The following is a 19,179-nucleotide window of genomic DNA, read 5'->3' as shown; positions in this document are numbered from 1 at the left end:
GTGTGAGAGTGTGGGTGCTGGCGCCCGTCTCGTCTTTGCAGGCCCCTGGCCTGCCTCCACCTCCCTCTGCCTGCCCAAACTCCCCCCCGAATGATTTGTGGACAAGCAAGATGTTTCCACCACATTTCTCCTTGGCTTTACTAAAAGTTAAATAAATCTGCCGCTCGCCCCGGCTGGCTACAAGCTGCAGGGGTGCCGGGTCGCCCAGGCCTTCTGAATCCCAGGGTGGTGGTGGCGCTCCAAAGACCAGGTTCTCAGCAGCAGGCGCAGAGACATGGGGCCATGCTTGCCCGGGCTTCACAGGCTCCTGTGTCCCTCCTGGTGGTGCTCAGGACCTTGGACTCCTCTGGTGGCTGCGAAATGCCCTCAGCCAGCCAGGGCCCTGAGCTCCTGAGCTTAGTCCTGTCCACACAGGCAGCTCCTCTGCCCTGGGTCGCCTCTTTCTTCTCCTGGGCACCTCAGCCTGGCCAGCTGCTTGGGCTTTGCTACCTTCTGAGCTCAGCAGCTTCTCCCCAGACAAGGGCAGGGTCTGCCCCACAGGACCTGGACTTGGCACGGGTCACAAGGCTCCCACAGGAGTAAGGACGACCTCCTAGCTCTGAAGCGGCCTTCCTCATAGAGGCAGGAGGCCGGGTTGGCCTCGGGGGTGTGATGCTTTTGGGAACTGATAGCCAGGAAAGATGGAGGTCCTGGGGCCCGGGAGAGGGAATCGCTGGGGACCAGGGAAGCTGGGAGACCCTGCCTACCTTCCCTGTTAGCTTCAGCCCCCCTGGGCGTGGGCATTGGAGCCCCATGCCCTGGCACAGAGTAGCCACCCAGGAAATGCCTATGTGAGTAGATAACGGGATCAGTACAAAGGGCATGTGTGTCCCTAGCTGGAAGGAGTGGGGGCGGGAGGGAGTGGCCCTGTGGGTGCATAGGTGACAGAACAAGGCCACACTGACCCAGGACCGCTCAGAGCTCAGCACGTCACAGCTACACAAGCCTGTGTCCTGAGAAGTGTGGCTGCCAGAGTGGTGTAGGTGTCCCAGGGCTCTCCACAGGCCCAGGCTGGGGATGCCCAAGTCACAGGCTGCCCCCTTCATATCCCAAACAGCAGGGACAGTCCTTCCATCTGCCAGGAACAGACTCTGCTCACGCTCTCCATGGCCCCCTTGTGTGCAACCCGAGCAGCCCTCTGCAGGTTGGGGCGCCTCAGAGCCCTCCCTTTCTGATGCGTCACAGCAAAGCAGGGAGCGAGGCGCAGCTTTCCAGGAAGAGCAGCAGGAGCCCGGCTGGCTCAGGTCCTCCAGGCAGGGCTGGCTGCTGCCCTCATTGCCCCCAGTCAGGCAGTACAGGCTCCAGGGCCCAGGTGCCGTGGTTACTGGGAGGAAGAGGCCATCTGCGTGGAGATGAAGGTCTCGATGACGCTGTGGTTGGACGGTAGCAGGTGGCTGTGGCCATTGCTGGAGTCTGAGCTCTGGTACAGCACCAGGCTGCTGGAGGACACTGTGGAGGCAAACGAGGCTGCTGGCCGCACACAGCCACCCTGACCCACCCCTCCTGCCCCAGAACACTTGGGACAAGGAGGCAGGGCCACACCTCCTGGATCACAGCAGATAACAGGAACCCCAAAGTCAAACCTCTACTCTCAGTTCTTAACAAGGGGAGCCTCCCAGCCAGGCTCTGGGGCTGCCCAGGGAGTGGCCTCAGTACACCTTAGTGGGAACGCTGGAGAAGCCCCAGTGAGATGCCGGGGCAGGCAGCTGTAAACATGTTGGCTTGGTGAGGCTGAGTCAAACGCTCATCTAACTGCTGTTGTGAATGCAGGTGCTTTGTAGATGTGGTTAACGCCACAACCGGTTGGCTTTGCGGTAAAGGAGTTTACCCTGAAAATATGGGTGGGCCTCCTCCATCAGCAGAAGGCCATAAGAGCAAAAATGGGTTTCCAGAGAAGAAAGAATTCTGCCTCAAGGCTGCAGAACTCTCTCTCGAGGAAGTTCCCAGCAACAGATTTCAGGTTAGGCAGTCCCCACAGTCTCCAGCCAAGTCCTTCAAGTCAGTCTATTGGTTCTGGGTTTCTGGAGAAACCTGACTAATGGAAATGGTTAAGAGAATGGGCTTTGAGGTTGGACCTGGGTTCGAGTCCTGGCCCTGCTGTCTGGTAGCTGTGGGAGACGAGGCAAGTCCCTCCCCTCCTTAAGTGTCCATGTTCTCATCGGTAAAATGGGGGTGATTGTGCACACGCCTCCCGAGGTGAAGCATGGAGCCAGGACACAGAATGCCTTCAGTGGCTGTCATGATGGCTGCCAGGGTTGGGGCCAAGAACCTTAGAGAAAGGGGCAACTTGGCATAAAGGCAGGTGCAGAGCCAGCCACCTGACTCCAAATGCCCACTCCTGACAATGACATCATAGATTACAAACTCCGAGCCAATGTGAGTGGATGTAGTGGGGCCTGGTGAGCTGTTATGTGGGAATATGAATTTTTCCAGTTTTCCAAAAGATGCTGGAAATCCGGATTTCTATGTGAAAATTCACGATTTTGAAATGTTGGCAACAAATTTCAAAGAATGTTCAACCCTGAGCCAAGCCAAACCAAAAGCGTGAAAGAGTTGCTTCTGGCTCACAGACCTGGTCCTTATCATCCTCCGCCGCTGCCTCTAACAATGACTTCACCTTTTTCCTCAACTTAGTCCCTGAGATGTTCCTGTGAGGTGGGCCCATCTTCCTGGGGTCGCCGTGCATTTTGGGCTTCATGGGCGCACAGGCCGTGTCTGGGAGGCGGGAACCCCACCCCACCCCCCATGCCTGCGGGGGCTTCCTCGCCGAAGCCCTAGGCTTACTGCATGCACTGCCCCACAGCGACGGGGGACGACAACGAAAGGGGCGGGACCAACACGGAAGGGGCGGGGCCATCAAGGGATGGGGCGGGGCCAGGGCCTCTTACTTGTGGGGCTGGCGCTGAGCCGGTGGGCGGGCTGCAGGTGCTGAATGCCAGCAGGATCCTGGCTGGGGACGTGAAGGGTGGTAGCCTGAGAGGCTGGCGTGTGAAGCCCGGACTCACTGGAGGCCTCGGTGTCTGAGGTGAAGACCTGGGGGAGCAGAGCAGACTCCTGAGCCCCTGGGGTGTGGCGGTGAGGGCTCTGGCTCAGGCGAGGGAGAGCGGCAGACTAGGCCTTACCTGCTTGGTGGGCGTGAGGCTGGCCAGGGCGCTCAGGTTGGTGGTGTCGGTGATGAGCATGGTCTGCGGGAGCAGGCCCGTGTGCGTGTACTGGGCTACCTCGGGCTTGTGGCTGTAGAGGGCTGGCCGCAGGGGAGAGAGGGGCAGACATGGCAGGCGTGCCTGACAGCCCCTGACAGCCCCCGACCCAGGCCTCAAGACTGGGGAAAGAGGGGCTTGGGGCCTTGCTGAACGGCCAGACTGGGTCTGGGTTGGAGATTCAGGGCTGATTATCAAAACTGGGGGCTCCAGATAGAGGGACAGACCCTCTCCCCATTACAGGGGCCTGCTCAGCTGGGATTGATGCGAGGGAGCCTGGAGGCGGTTAGGAACCAACTCCAGCTACTCTTGTCACCTGGAGACAGCAGGTATGAAAGGGAACGGGAGGTGTGGGTGCAGGTGCTACTGTACTAAATGCAGGCACTATGTACTAAGCACAGATGTTACCCTACTAAATACAGGTGCTATGCACTAAGCGCAGGTGCTACTGTACTAAACACAGGTGCTATGTACTAAGCACAGGTGCTACTGTACTAAACACAGGTGCTATGTACTAGGCACAGGTGTTACCCTACTAAATACAGGCGCTATGCACTAAGCGCAGGTGCTACTATACTAAACACAGGTGCTATGCACTAAAGACAAGGTCTATGTACTAAGTGCAGATGCTGGTGTCGTTTAGAAGAAAGGCAGGTGGCCCCTGTCAAAGAACAAGGCAGAGGACAGCAGTACCTCCATCCCCAGCCCACCTCTCCAAATATAACCCATATCTTGCCTACAGCACCCCCACCCACCCCAAAGGAGACACACAGACCCCACAAGAGGCACACAGACACTAGCAAAACACACATAAACCACATATTCTCACAGTGACTCAGATAAAAACATAATGCACTTAAATACATACACTCTCAACCATGCACACACAAAGAAATATACAGGTCCAAAACCTCTTAACCCAGTTCCAAATTCCAAAAAGGTTTTGAAACCAAAAGATGTCCTTAAGATTGGCACTAGAGCTCATTTGGTGGCAAACCCAACCTGAACTTGACATGAGGTTATGTGTGTATTGAACCTGCTTTGTGGAAATCCTGCCTTTGGCTGCAGAAATAGCAGCGCTTGGATCACAGGGTCTGTCCCAAACCCTGCTGGGAGTGTTACGTGATAGCTGGCATAGTCACCAAATTACTATTTTTTTTTTTTTTTGAGATGGAGTCTCGCCCTATACTACCAGGCTGGAGTAGAGACGGGGTTTCACCATCTTGGCCAGGCTGGTCTTGAACTCCTTACCTCAGGTGATCTGCCCTCCTTGGATGGGATTACAGGTGTGAGCCTTCGTGAGGCCTTTTTTTTTTTTTTTTTTTTTTTTTGACAGAGTCTTGCTCTGTTGCCCAGGCTGATCCACCTTCCAAAGTGTTGGGATTACAGGTGTGAGCCTTTTTTTTTATTGTATTTTGGAGACAGAGTCTTGCTCTGTTGCCCAGGCTGGAGTGCAGTGGGGCAATCTCAGCTCACTGCAACCTCTGCCTCCCGGGTTCAGGTGATTCTCCTGCCTCAGCCTCCCGAGTAGTTGGGACTACAGGCACGTGCTTCCACACCTGATTAATTTTTGTATTTTTAGTAGAGATGGGGTTTCACCATGTTGGCCAGGCTGGTCTCAAACTCCTGATCTCAAGTGATCCACCAGCTTTGGCCTCCCAAGGTGCTGGGATTACAGGCGTGAGTTACCACAATGGCCCCACATTACCTTTCTAAAATCTGAATAGTAGATTCTGAAATCGATATGGCCCTAAGAATTTCAGAGAAACATGGGCATGCATAGCTGATAAACACCCAGACACGCAATAGGGATGTGCCCACACAGACATGCACACACACACACAGATACACACATGAACATGGGAACACACTGGCCTGCAGGCACCCTCAATCACAGAAACACACTTGTCCCAGAGACACACTTGGACCACAATCCCTGCCAGGCACCCCCTTCCCCTGTATCCATTGACAGCCAACCTCTGTCATCATTTCCCCCTGCGTGGGGTACAGGGGGCTCACCGTGGGGGTTCTGCAGCTGGGCCATGGTGGCCATGAAGGGGCTCTGGGTCATGTGGCTCTGCACGGGTGGCATGAGTGGTTGCTGGTAGGAGGGGTGCAGTGGCTGGGAGAACTGGACAGGCTGCAGGGTGGTCAGGCTGCTGCCCATGCTGTTGATGACTGGCACACTCTGTGCCTGAGTGGAGGCCAGGCCTGGAGTGGAAGCAGTGGGAATCAGCTAGGCCCCCCAGTTATATCCCACCCACCCCTAGGCCTCCTAGGGGCACCACCTCTCCCTCCCAGAACCCATGGGTTGGAGGAGGGGGCAGGGTGGTCAGGAAACAGCCCTCCACTGGGACCTGCCACTAATTTAAGTGGCCCTGGCAAGTCATTCCCCCTGTCTGAGCCTTTAGCTCCTTATCTCGGCTAGTGGGAGAGGCAGTCAGTGACTTGTTCAAAAATCATCAAACTGGGGTTCCCTGGAGCGCCAAGGCCCTGGAGTTAGCTCTCTGCTCCCCTCTCTCAGCAGCTCCCTATCTATATGTTCTGGGCTTCTGCATAATTGTACCTGCAAATAAAGGCTTTCTGGGCCTAATTTTTCTTCATAAAACAAAAAACTTCAAAGACAAATCCTCTAGCCTGCAGAGGATTTGTGATAAAAGAGGAAAACATAATGCTAAACGATATTAAAAAAAAAAATCAGTCCCCTTACCCTGCTGTAATTTGCATAGACCCTTCACCTGAGGAGCCACAGAATTGATGTATTAGGCCTTCTGCCTGCCTCCCCACTTGAGTTGCTGAGATTTTGGTCTGTTTGGTTCAATCAGGTATCACTGACGTAGTACAGTGCCTGGTCCAGAGTAGGCACTGGGTAGATACATGTTGAATGAATGAATGAATGAGTCCCACTGGCTCTTCCAGCTCCTGGATCCTGCAGTTGCCCCATGAGCCTCCCACCCAGGTGCCCACCCGTCCCCACCAGCTTACCAATGACCAGGGTGGAGGCACCTGTGTTGGTGAACGTGGGACCCAGGGAGGCGGGCTCACCAGGCCCAATGGTCATGACCCCAGGAAGTGAGGCCATGATGAGGTTCTGGGGCTGCTGGTTGAGGCCTGGGGATGTCTGCTCCAAGCTGTGCAGTGCTGTCAGGGTGCTGACAGGGGGGAGTGGGCCCCCAGTTGCCGAGACCTACAAGGGGAAGCTGACCTGAGTTGGGGGCTGGGGCAGCATCCCATCCCCACAGGGCCTCCCTTGGGACTGCTCGGGAATCTCCCTGCCAAGGAAAGATGAGGCTGGATTTTTCCTACAGGCAGGGACACTCACCAGCTTGGCTTCCGTGCTCAGGAGGCTGTGGCTGGGCTCCAGGCCCGTGGGGGACACTTGGTGCAGGGGTGTAGACACTGTCACTAAGGGACCACCGCTACTTGAGGGCACTTCTGCAGTCTCACTGGTTGCAGGCTGTCCATAGCGCACACCTGGAGGAGAAACAGTGTCCAGCCCCCGCACCCACTTCCCGGCCCTCCCCTGCCCCCTAGCCCACCTCACTTCTAACGGCATCGGTGTGCTTAGGCCAGCTGCCTGTCTGTCTGTATGCAGCCAGCAAACTGCCTGTGCTTCTTCCTTGTGCCAAGCCCTGGGTCAGCTGCTCCCAGTTCCTTGAAGGCTGAGACTGCATTTATTAGCTCCATTCTCCCCCACTGCCTGGTGCTATGCCTCTACATGCGGTAGATGCTCCGTAAAAGACAACTAAACTGAATTTAACTGAATTTAGTTGAATTGAAATGAATTGATACAATCTGAAATGAATGAATTGAAGTAACCCAAATCAAGTTAGGCTGAATTGAGTGGAATCATAAAAAGTAGAGTGGATGGTGTGGAGTACAATAGATGGAACTGAATGGAATGAGGGGAATCAAGTGGAATGGGTCCACTGGAGTGGTAAAGGGTGGAGAGGATGGGTGGGGAGGAATAGAGTGAGGTGGAATGGTGTAGGGTAGAGTGGATGGAATGGTGAGGAATAGCGGGGTGTGGACTGGAATGAATGGAGTGGCTAGCATGGAGGGGATGGAGTAGAGTGGAATGGATGGAGTTTGTGAATAGAGTGGAAGGGACGGAGTAGAGTGGAGTGAGTGGGTGGAGTGGAGGGGATGGAGTGGGTGGAGTGGAGGGGATGGAGTAGAGTGGAATGGATGGAGTTTGTGAATAGAGTGGAGGGGATGGAGTAGAGTGGAGGGGATGGAGTGGGTGGAGTGGAGGGGATGGAGTAGAGTGGAATGGATGGAGTTTGTGAATAGAGTGGAAGGGATGGAGTAGAGTGGAGTGAGTGGGTGGAGTGGAGGGGATGGAGTGGGTGGAGTGGAGGGGATGGAGTAGAGTGGAATGGATGGAGTTTGTGAATAGAGTGGAGGGGATGGAGTAGAGTGGAGTGAGTGGGTGGAGTGGAGGGGATGGAGTAGAGTGGAGGGGATGGAGTAGAGTGGAATGGATGGAGTATGTGAATAGAGTGGAGGGAATGGAGTAGAGTGGAATGGATGAAATGTAGAGTCATGTGGAGTGGAGTGGATGGAGATGAGTGGTTGGACAATTAGAATAAACCGTTATGGAGTAGAGAGGAGTGGAGGAAGAGTGGGTAGAGTGGGTGGAGTCAGTTGGGTGGAGTGGATGCAGTGGAATCTAATGGAGTTGGATGGAGTGCAGTGGATGTAATGGGTGGAGTGGAGTGGATGGAATGGGTGGAGTGGAGTGGATGGAGTGGCATTGAATGAAGTGATGGAGTCGCGCTAAATGGAGTGGATGGAATAGAGTATGGAGTGAATAGAGTAGAGTTGAATGTAGTAGATGGAGTGGAGTTGAATGAAGTGGATAGAGTTGAGTGGACAGTGGAGTATGGAGTGGATGGAGTGCTGGATGGAGTGGTGTTGAATGGAGTTGATGGAATGAAGTTGGATGGAATGGATGGAGTGGAGTCGATGGAGTAGATGGAATGGAGTGGAATTGAATGGAGTAGAGTGAATGGAATGGGGCTAATTTAGTGGATGGAATGAAGTTGGATGGAATGGATGGAGTGGAGTTGATAGAGTTGGTGGAATGAAGTTGGATGGAGTATGTGAATAGAGCGGTGGGGAATGGTATAGATGGAATGGAGTGGAAGTGAATGGAGTGAATGGAGAGTGGTGTGAATGGAATGGGGTTAATTGTAGTGGGTGGAGTGGAGTGGGATGGAGTGAAGAGAGTGGAAAGGAGTAGAGTGAATGGAATGGAGATAGAGCAGAAGGGATGAAGGGACAGAGTGAAGTGGAGTGATAAGGAGTGGCGGGAATGGAATGGAATGGAACCCAGCAGAAGTGCTAAGAGGTTTAGGTGAGTGCTGTCACTCCCCAACCCGCCCACCTACCCACACGTCCCCTGTTCCCACATACCACTCACCGTGGACCTTACTGGGGGAGAGGGCGGGTGGGGGCAGGCCAGGGGAGCTATGAGCAGGCAGCGCAGGTCCCGGGCCTGGCCCTGGTGGGGGCCCACTATATGTGTCCATGGCCAGCTTGTGCCGGAAGGCTTCTTCTTTGCGCCGGTTGGCAAACCAGTTGTAGACACGTACCTCTGTGACGAGGTTGGAGCCCAGCCCCTGTGCCTGTGATGGGGACACCCCCCTCTGGATGCATTCCGCCCTGCAGAAATAGTCACCCATGAGCCTCCAGGCCAGGCTCAGAGGAACCCTCTCCTGGGCATGAAGGCAAAGGTTCTGAGAAGTTGAGCTCTGCCTGCCGGTTTGAGGCTGGCACATCTGGGCTCCAGTGCGTGTTCTGCTGTGTGACCCTGGGCAAGTGACAGCCTCTCTGACCTGTCTCTCCATTCATAAAGTGAGCAAAACAGTCATAGGATTAGCCAAGCATGGCAGTTCATGCCTGTAATCCCAGCACTTTGGGAGGCTGAGGCGAGTGGATCACCTGAGGTCAGGAGTTTGAGACCAGCCTGGCCAACATGGCAAAATCCTGTCTCTACTAAAAATACAAAAATTAGCCGGGCATGGTGGCAGGCGCCTGTAATCCCAGCTGCTTGGGAGGCTGAGGAAGGAGAATTGTTTGAACCTAGGAGATGGAGGTTGCAGTGAGCCAAGGTCGCCCCATTGCACTCCAGCCTGGGAGACAAGAGTGCAACTCCGTCTCAAAACAAAAAACAAAACAAAACAAAAACACCAGCCATAGGATTGTAGAAGGAATAAAATTAGGTGAGTGTCCATGGAAGGGGCAGCTTGGTGTACAGGGTGCAAGGGGGCTGCTAGGAATGGGGTTAGCTTCAAGTATTAGTTCTCTGGGCCAGGCTAAGCCAGCTCAGGAGTTCTCAGCGACTGGATAGCCTCTTCCAGGACCTAGAGTCCCCTTCCCCTTCCCTGGCCTTGCCTCAGCCCGGATGAAACCGGCACTGTTTCCCGCCCGCCGTTCTACCTATTGCACTCCTCCACCAGCGTCTCTCGCTCCTCCTTGCTGGGGTTCTTCTGCCTCTCATAGGCCTGGAACAGGATCTGCTGCGATGCTGGGCCCCACTTGAAACGGTTCCTCCGCCCCTTCTTGGTTGGTAGCTCATCACCTGTGGGCTCTTCAATCAGCCCTCCCTGTCCTGCGTGGGTGAACTCTGTAGGCACAGAAAGCCAAGAATGGGTACTGGCCATGCTCACCTTCCCATTCAGTTCCCCTGACCATGCCCTTGATTCTTTCTCATTGTCAGGGTGCTGAATCAGAGGCGCTGACCCCTAGAACTTAGAAATCATCTAACCCAGTGATGACAGACACACAGCACATATGCCATCACTTTCTTAACCTGTGTCCAAGGCAGACATCACTAATCAATCCCTGAATGCTTTCCTACCAACCCAAGATATAATCTCACAATCCGTCTCAATACAAGACTGCAGGTAAGCATTAGCATTTGTTCTGATTTGGCACATTTACTATCCCCATTTTACAGATGAGGAAGCTGAGGCTCAGAGTGCTGGGAGGAGGAGGTTGCAAGTGAGGTGAGATTGTGCCACTGCACTTCAGCCCGGGCAAAAGGGTGAGACTGTCTCAAAAAAAAAAAAAAAGTTTATATTATAGCAGGCACAGTGGTGCGTGCCTGCCATCCCAGCTACTCAAGAGGCTGAGGCAGGAGTATCACTTGGGCCCAGAAGTTCAAAGCCAACCTGGGCAACATGGCAAGACCTCATCTCAAAAAACAAATAAATAAAAGTTTATATTATGAAGTATAAAAAGAGTCATTCAACTGAAAATAGCTGAAAAGAGGAGCTCTTTTCCTTCTGAGGTTGCTAAGCTGGTAGGATGGCAGCCCAGGGCTTCCAGAACCCATCTTTGCCTATATGAGGAGAGACTGTCTGAGAATGAAACCAACATAAAAGAAAACAGAGTCAAGAAATGCTGTGTGAACCTCATTTGAGCCCCTTGATCTAGCCATGCCTGAAGCAGCCCTGGACTCCTCACATGTATGAGTCAATACGTTCCCTTTTCTGTTTAAATCAGTTTGAATTGGGGTTCTATCCCTTGTTACTGAAAGAGTTCTAATACTTCAATTATAAATTGACTCTGCATCTCAAATTCTCTAATTTCTCCTGAAAAGTTAAAAATCCCCCAGGGAAAGCTACTCAGGCCACAGTTTGCATCTGTGTTCTCAGCTCTAGGCTGAAGTCCTTGATGACGTTTCTGTTAGAAATTTTTTTAACGCTTTTTGTTGAATACTGTAAAATTTCTTCTAGTGGTGGTTTTAGGAGAAGACTCTATTTTCCTCAGAAACTCAATCTAGATTTACTTTATTGTTTCTTATACAAATTAAAATAGTATTAAAATGTACTGTTTTTCCAAGTGTGTACTACAGCCTAGTAGAGTGTGAACACCCCCCATAATTGGCATAAGGGGTAGCTATAGAGTGAGGATTAGAGCTGTCTATTACATACATTATTTTGTATTTATTTGTTTATTTTCGAGATGGAGTCTTCCTCTGTCACCCAGGCTGGAATGCAGTGGCGTGATCCTGGCTCATTGCAACCTCTGCTTCCCAGGTTCAAGCGATTCTCATGTCTCAGCCTCCTGAGTAGCTGAGATTACAGGTGAGCACCACCACACCCAGCTAATTTTTGTATTTTTAGTTAAGACGAGGTTTCATCATGTTCGCCAGGCTGATCTCGAACTCCTGGCCTCAAATGATCTGCCTGCCTTGGCCTCCCAAAGCGCTGAGATTACAGGCGTGACCCGTCGCACCCGACCTGCATACATTTTTTTTTTCAACAGTGATTTTTACTGTTGGTGGACGTGTAAATTGATATAACTTCTTTGGAAGGAACTATGCCAGTATGTACCAAAGATTTTAAAGCATCACTCTGTGTTCCAGCATTCCACTTCTAGCAATCTACCCTGCAGACACAGTCACATGCGAACATGCACTTACATAAATAAGGATATTTTTGCTGCAGTTGGTTAAATTGCCAAAACCAATTTAAAACCCTGAAAGTCTTTCAGGGGGTGGCCAGTTAAATAAGAGCCAGCAGCCCTTATAAAGAATGAGGTCAGTCAGTCTCCCAGTGCCAATATGAAAGATGTACAGGATTCATTTCCAAGAGACCAAACAGAAGGTGCAAACAGTGTGTCTGGTATGTTCCCATTAATCAGAAAAAGAGCAAGAAAATAACATAGCTATTGCTACTGTATGCAGAAAATACCTCTGGAAGGGTATACAACAGTCTGGGAATACCAGCGGCTGCTTTAGGAGAAAGACATCCATCTTTTTCTTGTAAATTCTGTTTATCCTAGTTACTGTAACCAAATGTGTATTGCGATTCTTTCTCTCATTCTTTCTTTCTTTCTTTCCTTTACTTTTCCTCCCTCCCTCCCTCCCTCCCTCCCCTCCCTCCCTCTCTTCCCTCCGTCCCTCCCGCCCTCCCTTCCTCCCTCCCTCCCTCCCTTCCTATCTTCCCTTTCTTTCTATTTTAGAGGAGGAACCTTGCCATGTTGCCCAGGTTGGACTCGAACCCATGGGCTCAAGCAGTCCTCCCACCTCAGCCTCCCAAGTAGCTGAGATTGTAGCTCGCCACCATGCCTGGCTATTTCCTTTTTCTAAAAACCTGGATAATCAATAAAAGAAATGTCAAAAAAAAATTACACATAGATGGAGGTTGAAAGGTGACAGTGCACTTGGGATTTGGTGGGGTATGAGGCCTGGATGAGAAAACTCACCATTCCCTGAGTATTGGGCTCCCAGATCTTCCTGAGTTTGCAGTGGAGGATTTCCTGAGCATAGACCTCGCCTCTGAGCCTTTACTGATGCTGTTCCTTCTGCCTGAAACACCCTTCCCTGCATCTCCATGGGTCAAAATTCAACTCCCTTTTTAAGACCTAGTCTAAAGGTCATAGTTACAATGTGAGCCTTCCTGATACCTCTGCTCCCTGAGGAAGAACAGATTACTCCCCCGTCGGCAGTCAGCTCAGCACCCTGAAATGCTTTGTGTAATACTCTGCACTGGATCAGGCACCCCAAAAAATGCTTGATAAATAGTAGCCATTATTGTTGTTGCTGCTGCTGTTGTCCCATTCTAATACATGTCTCACTGGATCATAACAATCTTTTCTCCCCCTTTCCCACTTAACTAACTATGGGCTCTTAGACGGCAGGGACCCCGGCCGGGCACGGTGGCTCATGCCTGTAATCCCAGCACTTCAGGAGGCCAAGACTGGTGGAGCACCTGATGTCAGGAGTTTGAGACCAGCCTGACCAACATGGTGAAACCTTGTCTCTAAAAATATAACAAATTAGCCAGGCATGGTGGCACATGCCTGAAATCCCAGCTACTCTGGAGGCTGAGGCAGGAGAATCTCTTGAACCTGGAAGACGGAGGTTGCAGTGAGCTGAGGTCTCACCATTGCCCTCCAGCCTGGGCAATAAGAGCAAAATGCCATCTCAAAAAAAAAAAAAAAGAAAAGAAAGCAGGGACCCAGTTCATCCATCTTTGGATGTTCAGGACCAAGCCTACTCCTGTCCCACAGAGTGCCCGGTACAGAATAGGTGATAAATGCAGGTTGAATCCCACTACCTTCCTTTCCATCTACCTGTCTGTATAATGGGGATGTTGAAGCTTCCAGCCCCCACCTATGAGTTAGGGGAGAGTCCTGGGCCCTGCCAGGGAAGATGCGGGATGGGGTCATTACTTACGCTGTGCCACCTCTCGCTGCTTGCGGACGTACCAGGTGTACAGGGCGGCCCGCTTCTGCGTCTTCATGGGAGTGCCCTTGTTGAGGTGTTGGGACAGGTGGGACTGGTTGAGGCCAGTGGTGTCGACCACCTCCCGCTGTGGGATGTTGTGCTGCTGCAGGTAGGACTTGACCATCTTCGCCACGCGCCACGGGTCCTCCCTGGAGGAGGGCAAGGACAGGGTCTGCTCAGTAGGGTGTCCCTCACCATAAGTGGGGCTGGGGCCCTGGGTGCTGAATCCTTGTCAGCCCTGAGGGTGGGGACTGTGCAAGAAAGCAGGTATGGAGCCCAGGGGCCTACACCTGGACTCAGGGACAGGGAGGTATGGTCCTTTATGCCAGGACGCAGGGACACAGACACATGGTCATGAGGACAGAGACTTGTAGGCACACACATATGACAAATGTGGACACAGGCCTCTGGACACACAGACACTGGAACAGATAAAGGTTTAGAAACATGGATACACAGATGCATGGACACAGATGAAGATATGTGGATAGATGGATGGATGGGTGAATGGTGGATGGGTGGATGGATGGATGGATGGATGGGAGGATGGATGGATGGATGGATGGATGGGTGAATGGATGGATGGATGGGTGAATGGATGGGTGAATGGATGGGTGGATGGATGGATGGGTGGATGGATGAATGGAAGGATGGATGGGTGAATGGATGGATGGATGGGTGAATGGATGGATGGATGGGTGAATGGATGGATGGATGGGTGGGTGGATGGATGGGAGGATGGATAAATGGGTGAATGGATGGATGGATGGGTGAATGGATGGATGGATGGGTGGGTGGATGGATGGATGGATGGATGGGAGGATGGATGGGTGGGTGGGTGGATGGATGGATGGGTGGATGGATGGATGGGAGGATGGATGGGTGGGTGGATGGATGGATGGATGGATGGGAGGATGGATGGATGGGTGGATGGATGGATGGATGAATAGATGGATGGGTGGATGGATGGGTAGATGGATGGATGGGAGGATGGATGGATGGGTGAATGGATGGATGGGTGAATAGATGGATGGATGGGTGGATGGATCGGAGGATGGATGGATGGGTGAATGGATGGATGGATGGGTGGATGGATGGATGGATGGATGGGAGGATGGATGGGTGAATGGATGGATGGATGGATGGGAGGATGGATGGGTGAATGGATGGATAGGTAGATGGATGGATGGGTAGATGGATGGGAGGATGGATGGGTGAATGGATGGATGGATAGGTGAATGGATGGATGTTTGGATGAACTGGTGTATAGATGGGTGGACTTGTGGATGGATGGTAGGGTAGGGTGGATGGACAGATGGATGGGTGGATGGATGACGGATGAATTTGGGGAACTGGTAGGTGAGTAGATAGATAATGGATGGATGGATTGGTAGTAGTAGGGTGGATGGATCTGTGGATGGATAGATGGGTGAATGGATGAATGTATGGATGGGTAGATGAATTGGTAGATAGATGGGTGGACTAGAGGATGGATAGATGGGTGAATGGATGAATGTATGGATGGGTGGATGAATTGGTAGATAGATGGATGGACTAGAGGATGGATAGATGGGTGAATGGATGAATGTATGGATGGGTGGATGAATTGGTAGATAGATGGATGGACTAGTGGATGGATAGATGTGGGATGGATTGGTAGATTGGTGGGTGAATGGATGATGGATGGATGGATTGGTGGGTGGGTGGGTGAGTGAACAGATGATGGATGGATGGATGAAGGAGAACTGCCAGAAGAAGAAAGGCATTGAATCTGAAAACAGAAAAGAATTATGGATTCTTAAATCTTACAGCCAGGGCCACTGAGGTTCAGAGAATTTGCATCATTTTGTCTCTTGCCCAGGGTCACAGGACAAGCAGAGTTCCATCCACCTGAAAGGTGGGCCTTTTGGGCAAAAAGTCACAAAGTCAAAATGCTTCCTGAGGCCATGCATGGTGACTCACGCCTGTAATCACAGCACTTTGGGAGGCTGGGGAGGGCAGATCGCCTGAGGTAAGGCGTTCGAGACCAGCCTGGCCAACATGGTGAAACTGTCTCTACTAAAAACACAAAAACTAGCTGGGCTTGGTGGCAGGAGCCTGTAATCCTAGCCACTTGGGAGGCAGAGGCAGGAGAATCATTTGAACCTGGGAGGCGGAGGTTGTAGTGAGCTGAGATCAACGCTTTCTGAAAATCTGCACCTTTTTCTGTGACCAGGCCAGTTTCCCCACAGCACCAGAGCAGGTGCCTGGTTTCTCAACAGAGTCTCAAATGACCAAGTTGACATTCAGAGGCCTGGTGCTGGTACAAAAAATGCATAAAAAAATGCATGTGAGCACTGGAATCCCACTCTGTGGGCTGAGATCCTCCCACCAGAGACTCAAGGGACCCAGTGCCACCTGTGACTCATGGCCCTGCTCACTGTGGGTCTCCCTGTGAGAGAACAGAAGAGTTCAGACTGCCTGAGCCATATAGATTTTCTCTCCTCTCCTGCTCTACCTCAATCCACACCTCTTTCTCCCTCTGCTGAGCTTATATTACTAATGTCACAGGCTGGGCGCAGCGGCTCACGTCTGTAATCCCAACACTTTGGGAGGCCAAGGTTGGTAGAGCCTTGGGGTTAGGAGTTTCAGGACATCCTGGCCAAAACCCATCTCTACCAAAAAAAAGAAAATTAGCCAAATGTGGTGGCAGGTGCCTGTAATCCAGCTACTAGGGAGGCTGAGGCAGGAGAATTGCTTCACCTTGGGAGGCAGAGGTTGCAGTGAGCCAGGATCGCCACTGCACTCCAGCCTGGGCAACAGAGCGAGACTCCGTCTCAAAAAAAAAAAGTCACAGATAAATGCAGCTCAACACAGCAGCACTGAAGCAGGCAGACTGGGATTTCAAGATTTGAACCTGTGTCTACATGATTCCAAAGCCTGTGCTCACCCCTGCCTCACTGAGCAATGCGCTTCTAGGATTTGAGCCTTCTAATATTGGCACAGGTGACAGATGGCACAAGTAGAAGGCAATTCTTTGCCACGTTGTTTGCCATAGCAAAAGATTAGAAGCTACCAGGGAGCCCAGTGAAAGGATACTGATTAACTAAATGAGGGTGCATCTGTTCAGTGCAGCCGCTGGAAAAACCCCACTGAGGCAGCTCTGTGTGTGCCCAGATGGAGTGGAGTTTATCTGGTGTGTCTGCTGTGCTGCTATTTTCGAAAAACTTGAAGTGAGGTAAAAGAGGATTTCTACATATTTCTGCATGTATAAAACACGGAGGGCATGCAAGGAACGGGGACTCTGGTTCTTTCCAGAGGAGAACAGGGTGCTGGAGACGGGAGTGAGAAGGACGGTTTCTCTGTTGTCCTTGTGTACTTTTTAAATTACATAATATATAATATACTATATATACATACATGATATTTATATTTATTTTTATTTTTAAAGGCTACTCGCTCTGTCTCCCAGGCTAGAGCGCAGAGGCGTGATCATAGCTCACTGTAGCCTCAAACTCCTGGGCTCAGTCGATCCTCCCACCTCAGACTCCCAAGTACTTGGGACCACAGGCACCTGCCACCATGCCCAGCTAATTTTGTACTTTTTTTTTTTTTTGGTGGAGATAGTCTTGCTATGTTGGCCAGGCTGGTCTCAAACTCCTAGGCTCAAGCAATCCTCCCACCTTGGCATATATAGTATTTAAAACTGAATTGTAAACCAGGTGTGGTGGCTCATGCTCATAATCCCAGCTCTTTGAAAGGCCAAGGTAGTAGAATCACTTGAGCCAGTAGTTCAAGACCAGCCTGGAAAACCTAGTGAGACTCTGTCCCTATAAAAAGCAATAAAAACCAATTTGCCAGGCATGGTGGTGCACACCTGTAGTCCCAGCTTCTCAGGAGGCTAAGCGGGGAGGATTGCTTGAGACCAGGAGTTTGAGACCAGCCTGAACAACATAATGGGACTCTGTTTCTATAAAAAAGTAGAAAACTTAGCCAGGTGTAGTGGTACAAGCCTGTAGTCCCAGCTACTCAGAAGGCTGAGACAAGAGGATCACTTGAGCCTGGAAGGTCGGGGCTGCAGTGAGCTGTGATCACACCACCTCACTCCAGCCTTGGCGACAGGTGAAACCCTGTCTCAAAAAGAAAAAACAACTGAAAACTCACGTTTCTTGAGAATTTACTGTAAGCTAGGCACAGTGCTGAGGGCTGGCCACTTAAATCTTATAACCCCAGGAAGTAGACCCTACTCTATCCCCATTTCACAGAGGAGAAAACTGAGGCTCAGAAAGATGCAGTCACTTGTCCAAGGGGATCCAGTTGGGACTCAAGAATATTTCATGTTGCCAGGACCCTCCAGGCTTCTCTCCAGCCCCTCTCTTCCTTCTTTCGGGGGCTCTAGGATCCTCTCTCCTGCACCTCCCCATTTTGCTGGGTGTCAGTCAGAGCTTGGAGGGAAGGGCGGTACAAAGTCCAGCCTTGTGCTCCATGGCAAACATATTTATCTGATCCTGGAGCCAGGCTGCTCGATGCCTCCCCTCCCCCACCTGCAGCCATTACCCTCCCGTGCCTCCTCCCTCCATCCCTTCTCTCTCCCCCAAAGAGAATAGGGTCAGTCTTCCTCTAACCAGAACCTCTCCTGGGCTCAAACCAAAGATTTACTATCTGCCCCCGTCCGTCTGTTTCACTCTCTCTCTCTCTCTCCCCCTCCCCCGCCCCCAAACCAGATCAAATTTAAGCTGAACTTGAAAATAAAACAAAGGCCAGTCACCCTGCACAAATACGCATGCAATCCTTAGAAAGAGAGGACAGGCTTTTGGATGTGAAAATGGAAAGCCAGCTGTTAAAATGAGCTTCTATGAATGTTCTACTTTTAAACAGTTCCCTGTAGAGTTGGGCAACAAATCCACAACAAAAAAGTGAACTTTCAATGCCAGTTAGGACAGAGAGCCAAGAGGGCTCATCTTTCCCTTTCCTGGGAGAAGCCACCTGTGCCACTTTTTTCTAGAACCTACTGAATCAATGTATCTCTCTCTCTCCCCTGACTCCCCACCTTCTTTCTATCACTCTCTCTCTTCTGTGTGTCTCTTACACACACACACACACAGTCTCCAAGGGCCTGACTCTTTTTGAGGGCAGCTTCTTCAGCTGTCCTGGCTCAGAACTAAGAGGCCAAGACCAGGCACGGTGGCTCACGCCTGTAATCCCAGCACTTGGGGAGGCCAAGGCAGGTGGATCATATCAGGTCAGGAGTTGGAGACCAGCCTGGCCAACATGGTGAAACCCCATCTCTACTAAAAATACAAAAATTAGCTGGGCATGGTGTCACATGCCCATGGTCCCAGCTACGCAGGAGACTGAGGCAGGAGGATCACTTGAACCTGGGAGGTGGAGGTTGCAATGAGCCAAGATTATGCCACTATACTCCAGCTCCAGTGACAGAGTGAGACTCCATCTGAAAAAAAAAAAAAGAGCTAAGAGGCCAAGTCTCCAGGCATCTCCTGCTTTGACTCTAAGGGGTGTGAGAGTCAAACCACGGTGGGTTCCAGTCCCATCACTGCGACCTAGCCACATGCACTCTTACATGACCCACCTCTGCCCTGCACCGTGGAGGAAACACACCCCTACCTCTCACTGCTACTGGGAAAACTAAATGAGCTGCACATAGGAAGGCCGAACTTAGGGCAGGGCCTGGTGCACAGCACGTGCTGAACTCGCAGA

At 51.5% G+C, this 19,179-nt stretch overlaps 1 protein-coding gene across 1 annotated transcript in view; it reads right to left on the bottom strand.

Moving 5' to 3' along the window:
* Positions 1-113: 113 nt before the first annotated feature.
* HNF1A (HNF1 homeobox A) overlaps positions 114-19,179 on the bottom strand; it is a 23,792-nt gene continuing 4,726 nt past the window's right edge. Inside the window, exons 2-10 of the mRNA XM_054238989.2 lie at positions 13,432-13,631; positions 9,684-9,870; positions 8,665-8,906; positions 6,562-6,713; positions 6,225-6,426; positions 5,259-5,450; positions 3,162-3,283; positions 2,928-3,072; positions 114-1,488 (exon numbers count right to left, since the gene is read on the bottom strand). Coding sequence (XP_054094964.1) covers positions 1,361-1,488; positions 2,928-3,072; positions 3,162-3,283; positions 5,259-5,450; positions 6,225-6,426; positions 6,562-6,713; positions 8,665-8,906; positions 9,684-9,870; positions 13,432-13,631 — 1,570 coding nt within the window. The 3' untranslated portion in view covers positions 114-1,360. The remainder of the gene's footprint in view (positions 1,489-2,927; positions 3,073-3,161; positions 3,284-5,258; positions 5,451-6,224; positions 6,427-6,561; positions 6,714-8,664; positions 8,907-9,683; positions 9,871-13,431; positions 13,632-19,179) is intronic.

The sequence above is a fragment of the Callithrix jacchus genome, chromosome 9 (genome assembly GCF_049354715.1).
Source record: "Callithrix jacchus isolate 240 chromosome 9, calJac240_pri, whole genome shotgun sequence".
Lineage (NCBI taxonomy): Eukaryota > Metazoa > Chordata > Mammalia > Primates > Cebidae > Callithrix > Callithrix jacchus.
This window is presented reverse-complemented; position numbering and strand designations above follow the sequence as displayed.